Genomic DNA, 20,839 nt, shown 5'->3' on the forward strand with positions numbered 1-20,839 from the left:
CATGCACAGGCTGCTCATGATAACTACCTAGTCCCTCTTCTGTTTGTTCCAAACAAACCACCGGTGCTGCTGCCAGAAATACTTTTTGTGCACCAGATTTTCTCTCTAAAAAAAATAATAGTTTGAGCAAAGCAATAAGCACAAAGTATTAATTTAGCAGTTAACAAACGTAAGCGTCTACAGCCACGCTTGCCACACCGAGAGGCTTTTAAGAGTGCTTTCAACTACATGCTAATGTCAGCATGCCAACCTGCTCACAATGACAATGTGAACATGCTGATGTTTAGCAGGTATTGTTTGCTATGACGACTATCTTAGTTTAGCTTGTTAGCATACTAAGCCCTAATGACCAAGTGCAGCTGGTAATGTTGTTAGTTTTGACAGTATTTGGTCACAAATAAAACATTTGATGTCTTGCAAGAGGTTTTTTATTATTATTAAGGGATTGACACAATTATTACAATGCCACAGAGGCTGGAAGGAAGGTTGGGTCAAACATATTTCCTTTTTTTCCAGTAATAATGAGTTGAGTTTTGCTTTCTTGAGATAAAAAAGTAATTTATGTCAATATCATGGAATTACAAGAGATGAGATCATTTTCTTGAGATCTCAAGAAAACAAGCAATTATTGTCTCACGATCATGAGATAAACAAAGCTTGAGCCAAATTTGGCCTTTCATAATGTTTCTAGCTTTTGCTTTTGACCATTCGCCCACCATTAACTTTGAGCTTTGGTCCTCTCCAAGGGCAAAACTAGCATTTATCCTCTCAGAAACATTAATATTTGTGTCCAACATTTTATGGCAGTCAATCCAACAGCTGATGAGATATTTCAGTCCGGACCAAAGCGATCGACCAACTGTCTGACAGACCTGCACTGAGATAGCCTTGAGCCATGCCGCTAGCATGGCTAAAAATGTCACAGATATTTGTTCTAAGTATCTGCACACAAGCAAAATCAAACACGATGCATGCCTAACTATTTTATTAAATCTGACAAAAGGGGGTGTGAATGCTCTGAGCAGTGGTGTCCCACCAGACCCTTCAGGCAACAGCATGCAGTTGGCAGCACTGTCCTCTTCAGAGTCCACTCTAATTAGCGCCACGCTGCCTAACCTACATCTGATTAAGTGGCTGTTTAACATGATGGCCTTTCCTCATATTTAATCAGCCTCCAGCTAGGTTTAGCTAAAGAGGCTAGTAGGTGCCTACTCCACAGGTTTTTCTTCCAGTAAGTTCATCAGTCACACTGTTTAAAATTTCCGGGAACAACAAAGCTTTTATGACTCACACCCCTTGTAAACATCAGTGAAACATGACCTGTGATTAAATGGTAGGTCATTTAGAAACTAGGCTTCGTTGGAGACAGGCAGGGGTTAGAGCTGGACTCCATCGAGTGGAGGAGGAGAGGAGGGTTTGTTGGAGGGTTGAACAGCTCTGTGCATTTCGCCACCATCTGGTGGACTCTGGGGCCAGAGAGAGGAAGAGAGAGAGGATGCAGGCAGTATTGAGCGAGTCAACACTTGATTCATAGTGTAAACAGCACGGACAGTGTTAATTACATCTGGGTTGCTGCTAAACAGTTTTTTTTTGCAGGGGCTTCTACAGAATACACTGGTAGGAAGAGTCTATTAACTTAAAAACAGGTACTACCACATCTTTGGTTGACTTTATGCTGATGTGTTCCTGCTCAGCAGGATGCTTGCACATACCGGTATATGTACATAAGGTGTCGACGTTTTCAGATCCTTTACATAAGTAAGAGTGGCAATATCCCAGCATAAAATAATGCAAATGTACTCTTAAAAGTATGAAAGTATAATCAAATGGACTTTGTAAAAGTACACATTATGACCTCTATTAGATTGAAATGTTATTGGATCGTAAATATTTAACATATAAGTGGCATTTTAATGTAGCTGAGGTACAGTTAATTTGAAATATGTTGAGTAGTTAAACTGGCAATGGACACGGTTCTGCTTTAACGTATCATTGTGAAGTAAATGTTGATTGCACAATACACTGGCTGTAGAATAGATGTAATATTTTTTCTGCCACCACGCACGAAATCTACCAGGAAAATGAAGACTGATCAGAGATCCATGCAGCCTGGCACCACTTCAACCTGCTTTCACATTTCCATTATAAACTAAATTAATAAATTGACTCTCGTTTTGTTCTGTGATGTTGGCGGCTGGAAAATGGAAGGCTATCCAATGGAGGCAACAATAACACCACTTTGAAACACTAGGGAGGGGGAAAGTTGTGTTCCATATATGTTTACTTCAAGATACACGTTTTCAACACGAAACATTGATATGATGTAACGACTTTTGTTTGCAGTTCGCACCTACATTACGTCTGAGAAAGTGTCACAGACCTTAATCTGACTAATAACCGCTAAATATATCTGTTGGATAACTGTAGCAGGGTCAAAAGTACAACAGCATCACAGAGACACATTGTTGCCTGAGGTATTCTTATCTTAGAATATTTCTATGATCATTCAGTAGTATTCAGTGTCCGTGCTGCTCAAAATACACTCCACAGACCAAGCTACCTCTGATACAGGATATTTACATATACTTCAATCATTTCAACCACTGCTCATGTATGATTGCATATCTGCTTCTGTGTCTAAAAGCCTGTTTGACCCTATATAGACTGTAGATGTTGGACCATGTCTGTGTGTAGTATGTACTGCATTCTTTTGCATGCACAATTCCACTTGATGCTGATTACATGCTATGTTCATACTATATACATACTGTATAATGTATGCCTGTGGGTGGGTGTGTGGGTGTGTGTGTGTGTGTGGGTGTGTGTGGGTGTGTGTGTGTGTGTGGGTGTGTGTGGGTGGGCCGGGCTCTCAAAGATGATAACTTGCAGAGAGATCCCGAGGCCAGCCAGTATCCCTGAGCATGAGTGTGACCATGACACTCACAGCTCCTGCCGCCTGCAACCGCCTCCGGGGGGGAGTTGCATGATAGTGATCTGATGACGGTTGTAGTCCCTGATTGCACAGGCTTTTATTGTCCTATATAACATCAGCAGGCGCCTGCTTGCATTACTGTCGAGGAATTTCTGGTGTGTGTGTGTGTGTCACTGTATGGCGATGTTGTAAAGGTTATTTCTTTTTGTCGTTTAAACCTCTTTATTTCTCTTTCGCATTACTTTATAAATATGGAAAGACAATCAGTAAATGAGACATTAAAGTGAAATGTGTTAAAGGGAGCAGAACCAAGGGGAAAAAGATAATACCTTTCTTTCTTTAAACTCCCCCTTCCCATCTCTCTCCCGCTGCCTGTTTGCACTCACAAAAGCCTTCTATGGACCAAGGGAGCATCGGTGCTAATAATGTTGATGCTGTGCCAAGCCCAGCTGGTGGTGCCCGGCACAGGGCATCGAGTGTCTGCTCTCCACAGTTGCTGTCTTTAAAAGGCTCTCTCCTCTGCCAACTGGGATCAGAGGGAGGGAGATCACAGTGCTGTAATGGACGCAACCAACCTGTGAAACTGTGTGGAGCCCGGTCTGTTAGCTCTGTCCGTCCTGAATCAAATACAACATCAAAGCATCGCGCTATAATATGTAGCTGCAAGAAAATAGGTGTGTTATCAAAGCGCCGGAGGGCAGCTTGCACCGGCACCTAATTAGAGCCCGACACATGCCGATAAATGTATGTTTCAGTAAAAAAATCCATCATGACATATATATATGCTGATATTTGTTTTTACAGCATACACACACGACAAACAGATACATTTATTAATGATGTATAAGATGTGCAGATACTGTAGGACATTTTACAGTTAAAAAAATCCGTGGTTACTTATTAGCTGACATATGACGGTGCTAAAATCTGCTAATAATATCACTCATGCTGATAAATCAATTGTCTGCTGAGCCAAACAGAACCAGCCGCACATAACTACAATGTGGATATTTAATGTGAGCACTTCCAATCCACTGTAGTACTTCATTTAGCTGCAGGGAGAAAGCTGAAGTCAGTTTTGAACAAACAAAATGGATCCCCAAATACTGAATCTAATTTCCAGTAAAGCTCATTTGTGCAGTGATTCATATCGGGCTAAATTACAGTGTGTATCCTCAATTCAGTATCATATTGACTGGGCAACACCACATTTGGCTCAATACCCACACAGAGGACCCTCATTTGGTTGAAATATTGTATGAATGGAGCTCGCTGGGAGATGGATTCATGTGTCGGCATTCTCGTCCCATTGTCAGCCACGTGCTTCCCGACAACAAACCCACCATCGAGACCAAACCTGAGCCAAGTCCTCCCCCCAGGAGGCGCAAGCAAACGTGGGCAACTGAATCAGACATCTTACATTGTCAGTGTGCTTCACACTTACATACAGTACAGTACAAACACACGCATGTATGTAAACAGGCATGGTGGTAAAACACCTTCTTACCAGAGTGTAGCTGCCAACTAGCAGCTAACCTCTCTCCTGCTCTCACTGTGTGGGTGGCTTCTACTCTATTCCCAGTAGTTCTTGTTAATTCAGCAAGGTGTCGGCTCTCTCCCCACTCCTCGTTCCCACTGTACGTTTCTCTGCAACACTGCAGACTGTATTTCCTCATTTGAAAAGTCAAAGAGAACTATACATACTGTAGTTCTCAATAATTAAAGGCACAATCCTAATATTGACAAATCCTCTCCCGCTAGAAGGAAAAACATTACATAAAAACCGGCTGATATAATTTATATATTTGTTTTATCTTGTGTGCTTCAACAAAACGGGGCCCAGAGTTCAGTCCAAATTAAATGTGTCGTCCACTGGGAACAGTAAATACACCTGGAGTGGCGAGCGACCTGTTTATGTGTTCACGGTCTAGTGAGTTCACCCGAACAAGCTGTGGCTGAGAGGATTCATTGTCGCCGTTTTAATATAGAAGTCTAATGAAGGAGTCAGCCGAGCTTGCGTTTGAATTGTGCCACATGCGTGCTCCAGATTTTGTCTCAAGAATAATATCGATGGGGCTGCGTTACATGCAGACCGCAAACGTGTCCTCCGTGAAATGGTTTGTTTGAAAATCAATATTTGACCCATTCGGCCTGATAACATTTGGAAAGTCTAGACGAGATCTCCATCCATGTTAGCAGAGGGCTAGAGTGGAAGTTAGTCTCTCGTGCACGTGCTCTATGGACCGCACAAAGCAGAAGCAATTTGGGAGATCCTGGTAGTTTAATACCCAGACGCAGAAGACGGTTTGTTAATTTTTTACAGTCTTTTGAGTGTCTCTCGTCTGTGCCTCTGTCTGGCTGACATTGCAGTGCTTAAAGCGATACACTGATTTGACTGGCTGAGTAGCATCACTTCAGTAATTTACAATGCGTGCAATTGATCTGTGAGTTCCCTGCGCCACTAGTGCTGTAAAGGCTGGCAAAGCTGTTCTCTCAAAATGAAATAGTTCTCAATAATTCATCTGTTGTGGGTCTGGTTCTGGATTAGATGGTGTCTGGATCCAGACCCGGATAGCAGTGCGCCTATTAGTGATCTCAGGGTGGAAGGGGAGAGTTGGCAGGTTAAAAAGGGAGACATACTTTGGCATCCCCAAGGTTACTGGTTACCCAGTACCTGCATGCATGTATTCCTGTTTTGCAATTATCATGGGGGGAGTACAGGACGGCAGTTTCAGAGAGCCAACAATGTGAATACTGTACTGCTGTAAAAACGTAGTTATGGAAAATATACAACATTTTAATTCCCCTGTGTATCTGTCTCTCTGTTTCCCTATTTCATCATCTATACGCCACCAAAGCTAGATTGCCTGGTGTGCTACAGTATGTGCAGTCAAACAGTGTTTTATGTTTTTTAAGGGGGGGGGGAGAAAAAAGGCAATTAACAGTTCTGTGTAAGAGACAAATGCTGCGTTGTTGTTTCCTAAAATCCTTGTCATTAGCTATCATTTACAGTATCCTTGAAAAGTTTGCTGAGCATGCATATTCTCGTGCTGATTTAAAGTGAAGTGTCTTGCACAATGATATCTCAGAAGTAGCTGCCGATGGGAAGGAAAGAAAATTAGTCGCATTTGCTCAGATTTACTGGTTTAGAAGTATCCTCGTGTGTTTTTCCACTGCATTTAGCCCGCGTTACACCAACACGCTTTTTTACCGTGTCCCATGTGAACCAGCCCCATCCTGTCATACATATTACGCAAACAACTGCTCTCTATTAATAACAGAGTCATTATTTTTTGAGCTATTACACCAGAATTTTCAATTGCGTTGAAGACACCCAGCCCTCTGTTGTGGTAATTATAGCGCGCTGAGATGTAGACGTTAATGAAATGATGCAGATGTAGAAAATATCTGGCCCTTAGTGAGGAGCACAACTGGGATGCTGTTTTTTTTTCTTCTTTTCTCTCTTCTCCTCAATTAAATCCAAGGATATACTTAGCTCTGTGAATGGGGATTTAAAAGAATTCAAATTACAACAAAACATTAAAACCAAATATCTCATTAGCTGCAAGCGACAATTATTCACAGATGAGACAAACTATCTATCTGTCTGTCTATCTATCTATCTATCTATCTATCTATCTATCTATCTATCTATCTATCTATCTAGCGGTGGGGTCTCTAACTGCTGTTAATTCACATGAGGGAGAGATGGAGGGTTACAACAATTTGAGCTTCTAATTACTCTGGGGATGCGGTTCAAGTGTCGACACAAACAGACGAGATCACCCGCACTTGCACGTCGGCACACAAATGAACTGAACTAATAAGCATCCTCCCCTTGTTATTATGCATCCCTCCACGTCAGAGATACCCCTGACAAACAGAGTTAGGAGGCAGAGGCCGTACGCGTTCGTGGCCGCGAGCCTGCCTGGACCGAGGAGGGACTCCTCATTATGCAGTCTTCCCTGAGACAACACTCGGCCTCACCCAGGGCACAGAGTGTCACTGTGATTATACACTACCCCGCATTAATGCGAGCCTTGTGGCGTGAGGAAACATCGCATGCACCTCTCAACGCTCGGAACATCCTCCCATCCCCCCTCTTTCTCATCAGCCCTCCTCTTGCTGTTGCCACAATCTCACCTTCCCCATCCCGCTCACCCTCCTCCCAATCTCAGTCAATCAATCCTTCATGAAATCACAAGGTGACACGGACGGCGTTGTCCTGGTAACCACCGCTATACAACTGTTGCCTGGTCACCGAGCGCAAACAAGCCCAGAGCCCAGCAAGGCTTCTGTGTTGCAGAGAGAAGGAGAGGGTATGAAAGGAGAGGGAATAAAAGGCCGGAGGGAGGGTCGGGGGTGGAAGGTCAAACGCTGACTGCTGCAGCCTTCTCTTGCTTTCATTTAACGATGCCCTTCAAGGTGGCCTCTCATCCCACTGTAACATATACATCAGGCAAATCTTACGAATTCAGTATTTGAGATGCAGAGAACTCTTATTCTTGCGGATGCATTTAAAATGTAGGTAGAGGCTATTTTTTAAATCACAAGCAGAGCTGTCTCCATTATCTGCTTATTAAAACATTAAAATGACAATGTTTTTACATCCAGGCTGCTGTTTCTTCAGTCACTCATTATAAGGAATCCTCTTAGGGTGAAACACTCTAAAGACTTAAACACAACAGAGCCGGGATTCATAAATAGAGCACTCTAATGAAGTACTTTATCAAGCTCGCATGAGCCTCAGGACTTATTATTTATTATTCAACGGTGGTTCTAGTCCAGTGAAATATGTCAATATGTACTATAGGATCTGACAAAATGATTCATGCAATGCGATTAATCAATTCAACATTCTCCACTAATGTCCATTAATTTCCGGTGGAGGGAAAAAAGAGCACAAGTGGTTTCACCTCTTTGTGCGTTGCATTAATCTTTTTGTCTTTGTTTGACGAAAGGGAGGCACACACTTTAGTGCGAGGGAAATAAAATGTAATATTTCTATATTTACAACATGTTCTTGGCAACACTTGAGAGTAAACTGCGGTACATTTACACAGCTATGTAAAGAAAGGAGCACATTGATTTCTATTGCCGCTACAGTATGTGTTTCCATCTTTCATCACATGTAAGTGCGAATTAAGGCTGTGACAGATACATGAATAGACACCATGCACCATTCAAAAGGCTTGTCCCTCAGTCTTTGATGTAAAGACACTTCTTTCATTACACCAATTTCAGATACCCGATCTTAAATCTGGCAAGAAGAAAGAAAAGGCTGGCTGAAAGACGGAGGGAAAAAAAAGGTGTTTGTCTGCAAGGAAGGTGTTGCGCGGGAGGTGGAGTAAATTGACTGTTTACAACAACAAACCCGGAGAAGGACCTTGAACGTCCATGACGAGCTCCATTCCCTTTTTCACTTTCAAATCACCTTATCCCATGCTTTTTTGGACGCCATCCTAAAAAACCAAGGCCATAATTTCCATCCAATTTGTTCCCTCTCTCTGCATGAGCACTGACAGATTGTCATATTTTGGCCACGCTCCCAGAGGAGAGTTGTGAGAGGCAGGAGGGCAGATAAACGGCTATTACCATTCACACCGGCTCATTACTGAGCATTTAGACCCAGGAGCACCAACCCAAAGGCTCCACGCAGAGGGCGTTCATGCTGCTCGTGCGCCCACCCCAGGAGCTCTGCGCCACGGATCTCGTGATTGACAACTGCTGCTCGTTCATTTTCCTCTGAAATTATTGTGTATTTCAACGCATTGATTTTTTTTTTTCAATCTACAGTCACCTAGCTTCATAAAGATCATTCTAGATTAACACAAGTGCCTGCAGCATAAAACCCTGAGAGGTGCTGTTAAATTACATATGGCTTCCAATTGATTCGGTCATATGGACACACAAGGATGAAGTGCAGCTATAAGCGTGTTTTTGCAAACACAGCATAACATATGCACGACCTCAGCAGTATAAGAAGTGTCGAGCCTACCGTCATGAATCCATCCAGCAGGCCTGAGTCCGGTTTGGGCGGGGCTTGTAGGCGCTCCATTGACCACTTCTCGATGATCGACGACACCTGAGAGTTTTCTGTGTTGAGGATGCGGAAACCCGTCATGTTGACTCCACTGTAACGATACGGCTCCATGTCGAGGGCGAAAAGGTCCTGGATGCATGAAGATGACAGTCAGAGCTGCAGAGACGCTTTGCTCGCTTAGGGCTGCAACTAATTTTCATTGTTAAGTAATCGTAGTATTTTCTCGATTCATCCACTAGTTGTTTGGTCTCTACAGTAAAATGCCAGAAAATGGTGAAAAAATGTCAACCAGTGTTTCTCAAAGTCCAAGATGACGTCAAATTTCTTATTTTGTCCACAACACAGAGATATTCAATTTACTGTCATAAAGGAGTAAAGAAACCAGAAAATATTCATGTTTGATGATGTACATCTCTCATCTGTCGTCAATAGTCATTTGGGTGCAGAGCTGCAATTAATGATTATTTTCATTTTAGATTAATTGTTAAGTTCGGTGTGTCGCGAACTTTATACATCATGTGCCACCTCAATAAATATTAGGCTGTCCAAGTCCCATCATTATTACCAACTTTAAAATATAGTAGCGTAGGCCTACTCTATCAATAAGCTTACTGTTTTTCATTTGTTGCTAATGTTAGCCAATGGACGCTTGAGTAGCCATTAGCACTCATGATGGCTTCACTGTCAACAACTTCAGGTTCAACAGGGCCGCTCAAAATGTTCCCCTTCAGCACTGCACTTCTATTCCTGATCGGTCCCATTTAGTTTGTAGTTTTTTTTAACTTTTAATTTTACCTCCGCTTATCTTGCCATCACAGTTTGAGTTAAGCTCGTAACTAATCACGGATGATGTATTTACGTGCATGAACATGACTACAGGCTAAAACAAAAATACTACAGGAAAGGCAAATATTCTTAAAATTCTGCAGTATTTTAATAGTTTCTGGATTCCTCTGGGTACCACTAGAGGAAGATCGCGTACCACTATTGCAACTCGCAACACAGTTTGAGACAAGTGGTTTTAGTTTTTATGTTAAAAAAAAAAGTGAAAAAATGCTCATCACAATGTGCGAGAGCCCAAATTGACGTCTTCAAATTGCTTCTTTTGTCCAAACAACAGACCACAATCCAACAACTCTTCATTTACTATCTATTCACTGTTGAAGTCGGAACCAGCAAATGTTTGCTTAATAAGTGACTTCAATAATTAGCAAGATAGTTGCGATTACTTTTTTCTATTCGATGGTTGCAGCTCTGTTTGAGTGGCAGCTTTAGCAAAAGAAGAGCAGAGGAGCGCCACTGAAGGTTTTTCAGGGGTTATTTTATTTCATGCTGAGGCAGTAGCTTTGATTAAGGCAAGGCTTTCAAGGTTACAGGCAGGCTTTTGGTGGACTGCCATCTATCATGTGGAAGTGAAAGGACAACCCAATTGTCCTGCATACAGCATGTCTGGCATCTCACCAGGCAGATGTCTCTGGGATGCAGCAACACAGTTGACAGAGCAACAGCAGGTGATGGACGCAGAATGGGGGTGCCACGGTCAATGTTTGCTGTCCTATTCCGAAAGCAGCATGGATGGCTTAGTACCAGTGTACAGCGGCTTTGGCCAGCACAGCGGCCTCCAACCTGCCAAACACTGGCTGATGTTAAAGTAGGCATGTTTCCACCCCGACAAGCAGCAGCATGCCATTGAAAGAGCCCTATAATCACTATTCTCTTCCCTTTTCCCAATGACATACCTGCTGTCACTCACTCCCCTTTCATCTAGCCAGGTTCTTATGTGGACGAACAAGGGGTAGTTACGTGTCCTGTGCACCGGTAAATGTCTGTTTTAGGTCAGTTTTGTCAGACCTTATCCTCAGCCTTTCAGAGCATGCCATTTGTTTGTTATATAATGGACCAAATGGGTGACAGTCTCATTTGCTGAGGGCTGTTATCAGAGCTCTCAGTCTTCTGTTCTCCACGGCTCAGTGAAGATGCACTGCTGTTCATCAGCAGCGTGGCAAGTAATCTTTGTAGTGGCTAGATCAAAGAACTTTGGAAAACTTCAATCGCTGCCAGAGTCGGAATAAAATATATCCAAGTGCTTTGGTTTCCTACACGCGGGGTTGTGGACAGGCAGGTGGGGTGAAAAGGTTGGCGCAGAATTTAGAAAATAGACCAGAAGAAGTTTCAAGACTGATCCTTTAAAATGCAAAGAGCGTATTTATAATCAACCACGCGACAATGAGTCGGCTTTTGAACACCGTCTATTTCTATCAGCGCACACTCAGGTTGTAGCTCGGGTTCAAAACGCTTCACACAAAACGAAAATAATGGCGTGTTTTTCTTCGACTGCCTCCCGGTTGAGTCGTATTTAATTTTGTTCTCAGAGAAGAAAAACGGCTGTCAGACACTCTGACAGATGGATGTATCTTTGCCTTGCAAAAAGCCAAAACGTGTGATTGTTTGCATGCAATGAGAAGAAAACAGTTCAAACCGCACACGTGCATTGTCAAGCGGACGGCGCAGTGCATAAAAAACATAAATAAATAATATATAATAAAACAACATTGCATATAATTGCATTTTGACAACATAAAAAAAGAGGTGCCAGCGTACTCACCAGGGTGGTAAAAATATAATGGTAGTACTCTGTCATCATACCCATGGCCAGTGCCTACAGGGAGAAAAGAACGGTAACTAGAAATCAAAGATTTATCACTGTATGAGCCTATTACTCTATTATTTTCATTCAGATCATCATTTTGCTTCAAAAGAACTGGCACAGTCACTCTGATACTGACATCTAATCATCAAGGAAGGTGAGAGAGAAAAAGCTTCAGATTAAACGAGACTACTCTGTATTAAATTCAAATTAAAAAAATAAACAATTAAAACATATATTGACTTCATTTTACACAAAAGTATGAAATGGCATCATCTAATCTATTCTAAAATATGAATAAAGGGAGTGGACCAACATCTAACAACAGCTCCAAATACACATCTAAAGCTTCTTTTTCCTGTTGTGAAAAAAGGATTTTTAAGTAGATATTTTTCGCACAACATGTGTTGTTTGTACTGATGTGATTTTGTTTATTTCACAGCTCCCGCTTGATGTGAAAAGGCAAAAAAATAAACGTTCTGATGTCCTTGTTATTTTCTGTGAGCGCACTATTACGGCTCTTCACAGGCAAGAAAACACTGTGGCCATAACGAATCCAGGAAAGAGACACCGAATTGAGCTGTTGACACACAGTTTCGTGGCGTCTACCAAGTATATTCAACATCAATAAATAATCATTCTTGTTGCTTCCCTTCGACTCACGGCTGTATAGAGAACTCACGCAGTGCAATATGCTTCTGAGAAGACTTCAATTCAATAAGAACCCCCCTCCATTCTCATAAATAATGTGCCTCTGTTAAATGAATTTAACATGCCTGTGAGCAGAATTAGACTTTCTAATTAAAAAACCTTTATTGTCCAATGGAGAGCATCCATTATGACGGGTCAGTGGAAGAGATCCAATATTTTACAGGGAGATTAAAGATGCACAGAGCAGAACGTAGGTATCTGAATCATTCGCATCAGTGCTTAGAGAAAGAGAGAATGGGAACACATATGAGCTTGTTGATTTAGTACATATTCATAATGAATGAACTATGAGTCTATTTATTGAGCACTGAGTCTATGTTTCTGTGAGGGTAAGTAATGTACATTTTGAGGTTCATGCAGTTCAGGAAGCGCTATGATGCAATTACGTGTTCACAAATGTAACAGACCGTTCAATAAACTTAATAAACTGCTCACGTACTGAACTTAAAGGTAGATATGGAGCCACAAGGTGTTCAGTAAAATAGACATCATGAATTCAATTATTATGTGAGTAAGATGCGCAAAATATATAAATGAACTCACAATGTGTGAAATGATTAAAGGAATTCTTAAAACTCAACATATCAATGTAAAATGTTATAAAATAATTCATTTTTTATTTCCTTTTTCAAGATTGTATTTACATCTTATCGGCATTTTCACCAATGACGCTTTCATTTCGTCAAAATAACCCTTCAAAATAAAAGCACAAATCATAAACTTAAGTAAAGCTTATCTAATGCATGACACATGATGATTTAACGCATTAATTAATCCAGGGTGTGTCATGAATTCCTGTTGCTCACCATGAACAAGTTATGAACATTATGTGATGAGTCCACAGTTGACTCACAGATCACCAGTTAAGGAATTCAGTCACTTCATCCATTCATTTATATGCATCAAGTCAGCTGAATTTCCTATGTTTTATATAAACATTGATTTATGTAACTGTAATTATATACACTTATATACACTATATATAGCCTATCCAGCTGATCAATTAATGTATTAAATGACTGGGAGTGTATTTCTTAGGTGTGAATCACATTAAGTCGTCGTAGGAAAACTTAACATTTGTTAATGGTTAGCAACAGGCTAATTTATGCATTAAGTTAGTTTGTACCCTTACAATAAAATAACAATGTCAAAGTTATTCTGAATCAGAGAGTCTGCTGTTGTAAACAATCAGCACACAGAGACAGTAACTAAATGTCTTTAGCTTTTCAAGCCTGAACTAATGTTAGCAATGTTAGAGACTCTTGTCTTTTTGAGCTTTACAGAGTTAGAATCAAAACATAGCTGAGGTAGCCTTACTCGGAGTCACCCGGCTAATGATAGCCACCGAGGTTAACTGAGTAAGTTAATAAACCAACCTCAGTCAGTTGCAAGCTAGGTAGGTAGCATGTGTAGCATTTTTTAGATGGGTGAATGAAAGATGTTACTCTCTGTGTCTGTGTACTGTGTTATTCAGAGCAGCAGCCATGTAAGTGATTCAAAATGACTTTGACATTAACGTTACGTTAGCTAACAGGCGCTTTACTGACTAAATTTGGTGGCAGCTGTTGAGCTTGTTAGCTTAAGAGGCATATGACTGGTTGAAAGTTGAGAGGGTGGAAACACTTTTCATGAAGTGACATTATGAATAGTGTCTCTGGGAGAAATGCTATTATGACATAAAAACAGACATTTGAATGAACTCTCATAAAAACTATTATTATAGTTATTATTATTATAAAAGAATAATGAACACCCTTCATAATAATGACTTTAATTAATAATTTCCAAATAATTTCAAATAATTTATCACACACACACACACACACACACACACACACACACACACATAGACATATGTACATATATACACAAACATATATATATATATATATATATATATATATATATATATATATATACACATATTTATACATATTTTACACAATTTCTAATTCCGTTTCAATTTTAATTTTTCATGCATCTCTTCATTTAATATTTATCACTGTGGGGCGCCCTAAATAGACCCCAGGCTCTGTTTTTGAAAGTACTCTAATGAACTATCATGGCTCATTAGCTGAGCTCATACCTGCTTTAGGATCCAGGCAGCCATCTCATGCCCACAATCAAAGATGACATGGAACTCTTTTGCCTTCTTCATCTCCTTCAGAAGTGGCTTGGCGTCCTTGGTCTCTGTGGGCAGCTGTCGGATCTTCAAACGAATGTTGTATCGTGACGGTGCCTTGATCAGCTCCTGCAGTCGAATGAGACCTGCAGACAAAGAGGATACATATAGCGTGAAAAGGGAATTTTAAAGATGCTGCAACATTACGTGTTTGATCTGCTGCCATTTTGAAGTATCTCTTATTCTGAGCAGGCCACAAAAAAAAACCAAAAAAAAAACTGGATTCAGGTTTTTCTCAGCAGAAAAAGGCTCATATGCATGCCTTCCTAATCCACAGTCTATTGATCCTCCTACTCACGCTTGGCAGGCAAACAGACTGCTACAGACCTATCAAGAGAATTTAACACCAACCCAGCACATTGCACTCTTTTATACCAGAAGCACAAAATGGAAAGAGCCTCGATCTGCACCCGCCTACAGAAACTTCCAATCCCACAGAAGCCTCGCAAATGTTGATCCGCTCGCGTCCTCCATGATACCGTACAGCGGCGTGGAATAGGTTCAATTTTATCCTGATGGAAAGCCGTGGTCAATCCTGCCTCTCCTGTCTTTCTCACACACACACACTTAAGATGTGCTCTGATGAGAGAGCCTCTGTTTGCCTAGCTTGTACTTGCCCCTAGGGAGCCCGATGCCGCCGTCACATATTGAGCTACAATCTTCACCTTTCATTTCTCGACCACACGCTCAGGTAGAAAGCTCTCCGGGAGATACTGTGATGAGATTACAATGAGTTTCTCCCTCAGTAAAGAACTTCAGAGTACAGGGATGAAAGAGGCTGGATTGATGGGAGAGATGATTACTTGTCATGGGTATAAAAATGGATGGAGCAGCGAGGATAGTTTGAGAGGGAACTGGAGAGATAGGATTTTTTTTTTCTTTCCGTGGAACCACTTTAAGATAGCTCAGCCTATTTTTTATTTTGAAATGAAGTGCTGGGTGAGCAGTTTAATGGTCTTACTGTGAGTGGGACTGGGTCTCCCTGAAGCCTATGGAAAGATTGGTGTGAAATAGGAACATGCAGGTCTTGTTGTGAAAAGTGGCATTGTAGGGAGGAATACTGAACCTCCTAGAGCTTTCCTCAGGTAATCCCAATAGATCCCTCCTCTAGGGCATGTCAGCGTCTCCCTGTTTTTGTTCGTACTGACACTTTGGGAGGTGTTAAGCAAGAAAAAGGAATCTGTCAAGGGAGCTCAACATTTGGGAAACACTGTCAGTGTAGATGTTTGTGGGCTCTGGCTAATGCCTTCAGACTTTCCCCCTGGATCTTCTAACGGCTGTGTGTGAATATTTTATCCCCTCCGATAGTTTTTCCTGCCAGCCGTCAGATAGGCTCCAATCAGCAGCGCGGGGCCCTGGAGCATGAAGCTGTGTGATTACAGCCTGGGACCAGGTGGAAGGGGTGGGGGAAGCAACGCGGCTATGCAGCTGTCACACTTTCCAGGGCGTCAGGTGTGCTGCAGCAGAAATGCTCCACCGCTGAGGCCCAAGCCGCTCCTATCTGACAGAGAGCGAGGCGAGAGGTCAAACTTTGGCAACGCGCCGGGGCAGTTTGCGAGGGAACGAGGGTGTTAACGTACTGAGCTCGGAGGCAGGAAGTGACGCAAGGTCAAGGAGACGAGTAAGAATAATGTGGCAAGTGAGACGAGTCATAGGGAGGTTAACGTACGGGTGCTAACATGCATGTATGCAACAAATGTGAAAGTAGAGATGCTGGGGGAAGCTAAATAACATGAAGCTATTCCAATGTTACAATGATGGTTTTTAAAGGAACAGAAAGGGGCTCAAATTCCTATTTAGCGGCACCATTTAGGATGTCATCTACAAGCTGATGTTCATTCGCTCAGTAGGGAGTGAATTCATTATTCAATCTGTCTAAAATTTCAGCCTCCTTTCAACTTTATCTAATTTACTTACATTAACTTGTCAACCACATCATGCCAAATAGCTCATAAATTGCGAATGAGAATTTGAATATCGTTATATTCTCCGCGCCGGTTACATTTTACCTCGTAAAAAAATACCACGGCGCTCCCGCTAAAATACAGCCCGTCTTTTAAAATGCATATTACGAGCCTCTCCACAAAGTCACAGCGTAGATGAAATGGCTCACAGACACATTTGATGGCCACCCTCAGAGATCAAGTGTCTCTGTGTGTTATTAATGGCTGTTGTCAGCCCCCACATACTACAGTTCTGCATGGCATTAATCTGAAGAGACATTGGGTCATTCTGGGTAATGTGGTTTTTTTCTAAGCTGCTGCTCACTCTTCTGGAAGACTGACATGGGCAGCACCTGCAGGACTGAAGCAGAACAGTAAGCTATTGATTTCTGAATTAACTTGACAGGTTACAAAGCACTCACTGAACTCTGAGCAGCAGTGCTGCTTTTTGTCGTTCACCTGGTACCTCTTGTTTTTCTGGACAATTTAAGGTGTAAAGGCTGCATGTTGCAAACATTATCATGCTCATCATGCACAACTGGAAAATGAAGACAGACACCAACTGTACCTGTACCTGTGCTGTCGTCATACACCACAGTGACGGTTCTCCACTTGAAGAAGTGCACCAGGTCGAGGATGGCTCTGCTGAGGGAGGAGAAGTCGGGGTACAGGCTGACATAGTACGAGTCCCTGTTGTCGGACACTTGATGCTTCCACTTGGTCTGGATGTGGGGCACTCCCAGAGCGTTGCATATGGACTGGACGGCATTGGCTGACGAGCTGTGTGAGGGGCCAAAAATGGCCGCCACCCCGAGAGAAAGCTGATCACATGCTGATAAGGTAGAAAGAGTGAGAAGGAACAAGTCAGTGTAATGGGCTTTGAAAAATGTCAGTTTGTAACATTTTTTGTCGTTCCATTTTTGCCCACACATCACCCCAAAAAACCAATAATACCCATTTTATACTCTAACATAGGGCTTTTGTATTCAGTGGGAAAGGGTACAATCACCATTCAGTCCCACATCAAATGACCCATAGTAGTCATTGTTATTCATTGGCTCCAGCTCTGATCAGCAGTTATGGAAATACAACACCTAATTTTCGCCCCTTTTCCAGTGACATGCTGCGATGTGCATTGAAGTTAAGGATACCTTTATGTTTCCATCCGTCTCATTCAAGCAGCACGATGAATTTTGGAGAGTAACACTGGAAGTTTGCAAGATAACTCCACAAGGTACCTTTGTGTGAATAACAATCTGCTGCGGGGACACTGTTCAGCCTTTTCCCCTCTCATTTCCTTTTGGTAAATCCTTCATCTTGTAACGTCTAGCCTTCATGGAGATTTTGATAATACAGACTGTATTGGTGTTTATACATATGTTGTCAATCAAACTGACATAGTGGCAGTGACTACAATCACCGTCGTGTCCACTCATCCACTACTCCTTTTAGAAACTATAGTGAGCAGTAAATTGAGATTTCAGACGCTTATTTATCATCCTCATTGTGTGCTGTGGTAATTTCTGCATCTATCAAATGTTACACGTCACATAAGGAAATTTTAAACTAGTGTCGATGCCACGCGCACCACACTTTGATGTCACTATACAGTAGACTGCAGTACTGTAAATTGACTTCCCATGTGGAACTGTCATGGATGACATACTGTATATCAAGAGTGATGCTACCATACTGTATGTTACCTGTAAGATAGGAAAGACCCATTGGAAAATTTGCATAGGTACGTATATGAAAATGTGTATATGTTAATTTTATATATGGTATTATATGCTGCGGCACGTTAATGTTCAATTCACATAATCTGAGAGCTGTTACACCAAACAGTCAATGTCAAACATTAAAAATGATCTAAAGAAATATTGTTTTGGATGTATTACATTTTTTATATTCATTACGGATGAATTTTACTTGCTCGCACTTAATGTTTACGTTCTCTTTCAGCATTGGAGTAGTTTTCATTACTTTTTAAGAATAAATGATTTAAATCCATGGGAACCATACACCATTTATTACTTCATCTACGTCATAGTTTGTCGCAACTAAAAGTGATAAGCAACAAAACATGCACTCATGGTGCATACTTCCCCATGACTCACCTTTCCTGGAGGCCTCGAAGCTGTCGAAGATGTTTATTCTCTGGATGTCATAGGTCAGCGTAGTGTTGGGGAGCAAGGTGCGGTTCCTGTTGATTGTGTTCAAGGCAAATTTAAAGGCTAGTTCCTCTGCTCCGGAGGGGCCGCTCTCAATGGATTCAAATATTCCTCCTGAGGGTCGATAAAAAGAAAATAAAAAAAATCAGCCAAGATGAAAGACCTCTGAATAGCCACTTCGTTCTCCTGTAACTGCAATGGATTCTTTAACAAAAGTGACATTCAAGTAAATGATTGATACGATGCAGGCAACCACAGTCCCAGCAGTGCTATTGATATCAACACTTCACTATTTTATTTCTCATATTATTGATGGCATCGTGTTTACCTGACATAGCTCAGTCATACAATGACATGAAACTGATTTACAGTTCGGATTAGGCCATCAGATCTCATCTGATTTGCATTCTGTGGCAGTCGTCGGTGTAATTATAGGCAATTAGTTACAAAGGGAGGTGAGTTCAGGGGTGGGTGCCCTTCTTTAACTTCCTCACTCAGCCTTGACAGGAAGGTTCACTCTTCCATTTTGTCCCATTGATTTCAAAGATTCTCGAATGAGACGAGAGCAAAGAAAAAAAAAAGTGTGCAGGGAGCAGAGAAACGAATGCAAAATTGAGAAAGAGAAAATTAGAGCGATGAGAAAATCGGAAACACTTGAAGTGGTTTTAAAAGGGCTCCAAGAACAGAAAGACAGAGATAGTGAAGGAGAAAGCCGATCATTAAACCTCAGAAATTGAGATAAACCATCAGGGATTTTTGAAATTACTCTAAAAAGATCAGATTGTTAATTCTACATCATATTTCTCTGTTACTCTTGCTAGTTTTTAAAAGGAAAAGCATCCTGATGGGACTTTCAAGCTGTGCCTGCCCGAGAAATCTTGTTGCCTTTGAGATGTATGTGAATCACACCTCGTGATGGCCAATAATTGATGAAGTAATAAGCCTCGACACAAAAAACAAACAATACACGCTGTTTCACCACGCAACCAAGCCAGACAATATAATTACCACCACAAAGTAAGGTGTTGTCAACTTAAAACAGCTCCCTTCAGACTTGTCAATTACTCTGAGCCGAACAAAAACGTTTAAGGCTCCAGATGGTCCATCAATATGGTTCAGAAACCCAAAAACAAAGGGAAGCAACGTTCGACCTGCCCACATGTCTCATTTCAAGATTATGTCGGGACATGATTTACCTGCATTCATTTGACAATTGACAAAATTGCTTGTCAAATTTGATTTCAATCAAATTCACATCTTTTTGGGAACATTTACAAAATATGTCAATTTCTAATCTACAAGCCAGTTAGTCTGGACAGATTTAATTTAAACGAATTAGCACGATGTACTGTATATCGACCTGGTAATGTAAAATGTATATCATTAATATTATTCCTTTAATGAAATTATAGCTGATAAATATAGCAATTTATAATCAGGAGCTAACCTTCTTTTACTGACTTAAAGCAGCGACATGGAACATTCATTTTTAGTTGAATCTGGCGGCCCCTGTGGTCAGAAGTGGTATGAGCACCACCACCTAGTGTTGCAAAGATCTTGATCCAGCTGTCTGCAGGATGCATGATGCAGAGGTAACATATCTATTAATATGTAAGAATAATAACTGTAATATGACGACGGTGAAACAAATTAAACTTGCGCAATGAAAATAGTTTTAATTTTATGAGTTATCTGAGAATCCGTCAGGCAATAAAAATAACTACAGTAACTACACAGAAATACAGAATCCTCTCACTAATGGTCTTGTTTGCTCATGTAGGTCATAAAGAGGCATCAGTATTAAGACCGTTTCAAATGCAGTTAAAGATTCCTTGTAGTACGTTTAATAAGCTCAGCGTCTACACACTCTCATACAGTAGGTGGCAGTATACACCTCTAAAGTTGGTTTACAATCTGCCAATAAACATAGAGAAGGAGAAGGAGAAGAAGAAGGAGATACTTCTTTTTAAAATGCAAAAATGCAAAATTATGTGAAGGTATCGTATTTGCATCCCTGATTCCACTGGAGTCAGTGAGAACGATGACAGTATTTTCACACATCCGTTATCAGAATGATGAAGTCATGTTGTAGTTGATGCAATATTGCAGGGTATGTAGCACATTCAAGTTTTACACTGAAATTCTCGATGTCAAACAGCTGAAACAGCTGTAGAGTCGAGCAACTACTTTCAACTTTCACAGTAAACATA

At 41.2% G+C, this 20,839-nt stretch overlaps 1 protein-coding gene across 3 annotated transcripts in view; it reads right to left on the reverse strand.

Moving 5' to 3' along the window:
* LOC311271442 (glutamate receptor ionotropic, kainate 2-like) overlaps window positions 1-20,839 on the reverse strand; it is a 76,281-nt gene that overhangs the window by 28,277 nt on the left and 27,165 nt on the right. For 2 of the 3 annotated variants that reach the window (XM_084377115.1, XM_084377113.1), the window contains exons 2-6: window positions 18,576-18,743; window positions 17,027-17,290; window positions 14,420-14,601; window positions 11,581-11,634; window positions 8,931-9,104 (exon numbers count right to left, since the gene is read on the reverse strand). In XM_084377115.1, coding sequence (XP_084233241.1) covers window positions 8,931-9,104; window positions 11,581-11,634; window positions 14,420-14,601; window positions 17,027-17,290; window positions 18,576-18,743 — 842 coding nt within the window. The remainder of the gene's footprint in view (window positions 1-8,930; window positions 9,105-11,580; window positions 11,635-14,419; window positions 14,602-17,026; window positions 17,291-18,575; window positions 18,744-20,839) is intronic. The other variant, XM_084377114.1, reaches the window with a different exon arrangement.

The sequence above is a fragment of the Pagrus pagrus genome (assembly GCF_965226575.1).
Source record: "Pagrus pagrus genome assembly, chromosome: 16".
Taxonomy (NCBI): domain Eukaryota; kingdom Metazoa; phylum Chordata; class Actinopteri; order Spariformes; family Sparidae; genus Pagrus; species Pagrus pagrus.